At 41.7% G+C, this 5355-nt stretch overlaps 1 protein-coding gene across 1 annotated transcript; it reads right to left on the bottom strand.

Moving 5' to 3' along the window:
• Nucleotides 1-908: 908 nt before the first annotated feature.
• Nucleotides 909-1950, bottom strand: LOC118565213 (zinc finger and BTB domain-containing protein 10-like). Its single transcript, XM_036145224.1, has one exon. It carries the CDS (start codon nucleotides 1659-1661, stop codon nucleotides 924-926), a length of 738 nt encoding a protein of 245 aa, XP_036001117.1. The 5' UTR covers nucleotides 1662-1950; the 3' UTR covers nucleotides 909-923.
• Between the last annotated feature and the right edge of the window lie 3405 nt (nucleotides 1951-5355).

The following is a 5355-nucleotide window of genomic DNA, read 5'->3' as shown; positions in this document are numbered from 1 at the left end:
GCATCTCTTGATGCCACCCAGAACCTAAAAACCCAGCAGTATACTGAAAACATCCAGGTGACTGCCGAGCTATTAGATTACCGACACCTATATCGCCCCGGCTCCTCCCTTGTTGTAAGGGTCGCCTCTGGGCGAAGCAAGCTGTCAGGCTCCGGGGCCGACATGATTTACTCCCCTCCTCTTGTTCAGCCCCGCAAGTGACACCATCTATGGATTTTGGGGGGTCATTCTCGCACAATGCCTCTAATTTAGCTCCCTAAAAGGGAGGAGTAGGAGGAGGCTGGTGGAGGAGGAAGAAATGCTCCAAAGGTCACCCGTGACTGCAAGGCAGTGGAGTTTGCGTGAGAGGCAGAAGGAGGAGGAGGAGGAGGAGGAGGAGGGGGGTTGGGTGAAGGGGTGCGGCTCCCCAAAGGCTGTCAGGGTCGAGCCCTTGCCATTGTGCGACCTCTGGGCGATCAAGACAACTCGCCAATACAACAGCACAGCCTTCTACCAGACACGATTGCTGCCCCCCCCCTTTTACGTTTGAGAAGCACAGCTTTCCCGATGCATTCTGAGAGCCAACCTGTGGTGTGTGTGTGTGTGTGGCAGGTGTCAAAAACAGGAGCAGGTGCAGCCTTTCTGATATTTCAAGGGGGGGGGGGGGCGCTTAATTTTAACACCTTGAAAGCGCTTCCTCGGCGACCATCTACAAGCGATCGACTTGCTGTTAATGACCACCTACCTATACAAGCCTGACAGCGACGCCTTAAGCGGCTAGAAAGCTAGGCTAGCTGGTTAGCTCGAGCTAGGAGGCTAAAGCTAACCAATTAGCCGGGGGAGGGATTGGGAAGCTTATGTAAAAGCCTATTTTCGCCTTAGCTTTATTTTTTAAAAGTTCTTTGACGTTAAAACAAACAAACAGCGATAAGCTAGGCGACGAGTTAATAGTTTGACAGTTGCCCGACTGGTATTTCGTGTTCACGCAGGTAAACGGAAGCGGCGCCAGCTAACGTTACCTGTTTGGTGGGGTCATTTCTCCCGTGCTCGGAAGACAGGTGATGTCTCAGCAGCAGGGCCCGCTTGTAGTTGCGGCTCCCCTTGACGAGCTCGTCGCTGTTTTTAGTGGCAATGTTGTGGCACCAGGAGCAAGACATGAGTCCCGTCTCTTGGCAGAATTTGAGCCACGGGAAGTCTTGCAGCCACGAAGCGTTGAACAGTGAGTGTTTCTGAAGCAGCGTCTGCGGTCTCATCTCTACCCCCGATTTCCTGGAACCGGGCTCGCCTCCCCTCGCCACGCTCCGGGACTCTTGTCCTTCTCCGGCGCTGTCGGTGGGACCGTTCCCCGCCGCACAGCTATTCCCGTCGTCTCCTTCGACCGAGCCCGCACGGTCGTCCCCGGGTGCCCAGCTGCCCCCTTCCGGGTCCTCTTCCTCCTCCGCCTCGGGCTCCGTGCTGTCGCTGACAGACCCAGCGCCCTCCGCTCGCTTCTGCGACGGTCCCTTCGCCCCCAGATCCCTGTCGTCCTCTTGATCCGGCCTATTCCCGTTAAAATGTCGGTCTTGACAGGCCGGGGCCTCCCAGCTGTTACAGTTCCCCCCGCCGATGCCGCCGGAGCCCGTTAACCCAGCCGAACCACCTCCTCGGAAAGCCAGGGACCTGCGATTTCTCTCACCGGACATGTTTTTCTTTATATATATATAAAACTATCTTCACTTTCCCCAGCAGTGTCTATCCCTCCGGCGAATAAACAGAGTGTTTGGAAGCGATGTCTTTCTCCGAAAGAGATGGTCCGCCGTCGTTTCTTTTCCCCGCCTGGCCCTCCCGGTGAGAGTATGTAGGTTATGCGGAAATAAATAAAGGTTTTAAACGCATAATGAATTTCAGGGTTCTCGCTGCGTCCGCGCAGGCCCCGCAGAGGTCGAATGGCAACGACTTTCCTCCCCACAATGCACCTCGACCAGAGCGGTGGGGGGGAGCGGCCGGAGAGGCAGAGGAGGAAGGGGGACGGCTTTAAAGGGAGATGGGGGTGCTGTTAATCTGCAAGGGTTCTTTGTATTTTAAGGCTGCACCCATTTTCCGCATGCTTTTCATCTTTTGACTTTGCTTGTTCTCGGTCTATAGAAGCAACACATGTTCCCCTCTTTAGCCCTTGTGCAAAGCATTATGACCACAATAGTCATATGATTTCTGCAGGAATGCACTGGTGGAGAGGCGTTAATAAATAAATAAATAATATAGTATTCTGTACTACTTTATTCGCGAAAATAAATTGATACATCCCGGTGAATGCATAAGTGGACTTTGTCAATTCTAATTCATGAATGACATCAGTAATGTTTATTATAAAAAATACTTTACATTGTTTGGGACAATACTGAAACTAAGTATGAAAATAGCAGTTCCTGCTTCAGACCCTCCAAAAAAAAGGGTCACATAGTGATATTAGATCAGTTTAACAAATATACAATCACAACTTAAACTACTTTTAAATGTTTTATCTGTCTATGGCTTTTTAATGACTTGCAACAATAAAGCACTTAACAAGTATATAAGTAACTTGAATAATAATAATAACACCATCTACATAATAATAAAATTACAACATGGCAATAACAATTGTATTGTTATTATTAATATTTTAATGGGGACAATATATAGCAACAACATCAGCAACAAGTCAAAACAACATATAACATTTAAAACAGAAATATTTAATGTCAATCTAAAATTGGAAAAATGTGTTCCAAAAAGCCTCGCGACCCCATGAGGGATTAAGCGGGTTAGGAAATGGATGGATGGATATTCCAAAAAGTAAATGCAATTTATAAATGTTTTAATACATCTACATTTATTTGATATTCTGAAAAATGATGTTTTATCAAATATCACGATTAATGGAAACATCAAAAGGATGTTTGAGGTTTTCGTTGATTTAATTATCTGATTAAAATAAACATGCTGGAAAAGAGATTCTTAATCTCTGTGGGATTTTCCTGGTAAATAAAGGTTAATAATGATAATGATATAAATAAGAAAGTGAAGCTTTTAAACAATGGCCACTCATTGACGAAAGCATGATAATTTTAGGTCACGTAAACAAAAGCTTAACCCCAAGTCAAACAGCTTCAATAGTTGTAATACTTTTAATGTAATTACACTTTATATCTATATATATATATATATATATATATATATATATATATATATATATATATATATATATATATATATATATACACCAATTTGGTATTTTATGATCCACATTAGGGTTTCTGTCTCCACTTTGTGAAACACTGGTCTCCCAAAGGACCATTTGCTGTATAGATATATAAACTAAGTAAACAATAATGTTTTATGATGTACAATGAATAATGCACATTAAAGACCTTGACTGTGACTTGACTTCAATATATGAATGTACTGTTGAATGTATCTTGTTTAACGACTAACTACATATACTAATATAAAAGTAAACACAAAGTAAAGTAATACAATCAAAAAAATGTCTTCCTCTGGGTGAAAGGAGTGTATTGTGAGCCTAAAGTAAAGGTAAACAGTAAACAGTTGATTGATCTAATTCTACTCGATGCCTTTAAAGTTTAGTCCAGCAGGGGACACTGTTTCACACGAGCCTTTCTCTTTCTGTGTTTCTCTTTTCATAGGTACTGTTTTACATAGTTGTACACATAGTTTATCTGTTTGTACCAGCTAACAGTTTTGCACACAGTATGTGAAGAAGATTTGGGTTTAATCCAGACTCTGGGTACATTAAATTGGAGGGCATTATGTCTGAATGGGGTGATTGTCATAGGGGTTGTGTCATCTATTACTAACTATCAGAAGGACTATTTCCCCCAGTTCAAAAAAAATCTTTGTCTGTGTAAAGGATGTTACAAAACAAATATAGCTAGAGAATCACATATGGAGAAATGAACAGTAAATATCCATTTTTTTTTTCAAACTGCCTCATCTCATTCTTAAATTTGCGCAGGCCACCACGGCATTAAGCTGAAAGACATGTACAGATTTTGTTTCTGATTTTGGTTCCGTTTAGCTTGATTCTGCTAGTAGCCCGGTTTTGAAAAGGATCCTGTAATAGCCACACATAATACAGTTTGGTGTTGGAGAAACCCTTGGAGAATCCTTTTGGTTCTCTGTAAATTCTGGATAAAAGGTATCCAGTAACTACTATCAAAAAGAATTTGGACGTACCCAGAAAAAAACATCAAGATACGGGTAAGGTAGCAAGTCACACTTGTTACCCAGATGTATTACAGCCTTGTACCTAAAAGTACACAGTAGGTACTTCCAAATACATCTTAAAGAGTATACCGAAAGACCTGTGAAATACCGTTTAAGTTTCCTATCGGTCCAGTATAACAAGTCATACCTCATGATAAAGCCTGGTATCCATAAGTACTTTATATTGCCAACAGTATTTCTACAGGACCAGGCGAAAACCTTCACATTATAACGTAATCATCTTTATCTGTCATTGCAACTCTACATTCCAATGAAATTTGTCTTCTGGACTAAACCCATATCTTAAGGAGCAGTGGGCTGCCACGATGTGAGCATACTGGGGCTAAGGGTCTTGCTCAGGGACCCAGAGTGGAAGTCTGGTGGATTTGAACCGAGGTAATCACCCTGCTCTAAACACCAGGCAACCACTCCCCTGTAACTTATATATTAACCTGTATATCACCCTTTAACTTCACTGACAGTCCATGGTAATAAGTCATACCTCGGAATACAGGTAGCTTTGTGTAATTATTTGGTGTATGTTGTAAGTAAATCCCTAGAGATAGATAGATAGATAGATAGATAGATAGATAGATAGATAGATAGATAGATAGATAGATAGATAGATAGATAGATAGATAGATAGATAGATAGATAGATAGATAGATAGATAGATAGATAGATAGATAGATAGATAGATAGATAGATAGATAGATAGATAGATAGACAGACACAGGCAGTGTCAAGTTTTAGATATAAGGATGCCATTTATTTGGATTATAACACATGCTTGGTTAATCTGTTTGATTAGTTGTTGTAAAAATTAAAATAAAGCTTTCAACTTTATTTTATGCCTCTCTTAAGTCAGAGGTAGCAATGTATGTAAAGTAAATCTTGGGAGTAAATTCATTCAATTTTACCCAGCATTTGCTCTTTATTTTCAATACATGTTTATTTATTTATTTATTTATTTATTTATTTATTTATATATACGTTTCTATAATACATCCAAAAAGTTGCCAACATATCGATTTCCAGTTCACTCGCTACCTTCTTGACAGTGTAAAAATCCAACCCACGTGCATGCCTTTGTTTACACTCCTGCGTGCTGACGTCATCTGGCGCCCCACC

The sequence above is a fragment of the Fundulus heteroclitus genome, chromosome 13 (assembly GCF_011125445.2).
Source record: "Fundulus heteroclitus isolate FHET01 chromosome 13, MU-UCD_Fhet_4.1, whole genome shotgun sequence".
Taxonomy (NCBI): Eukaryota; Metazoa; Chordata; class Actinopteri; order Cyprinodontiformes; family Fundulidae; genus Fundulus; species Fundulus heteroclitus.
This window is presented reverse-complemented; position numbering and strand designations above follow the sequence as displayed.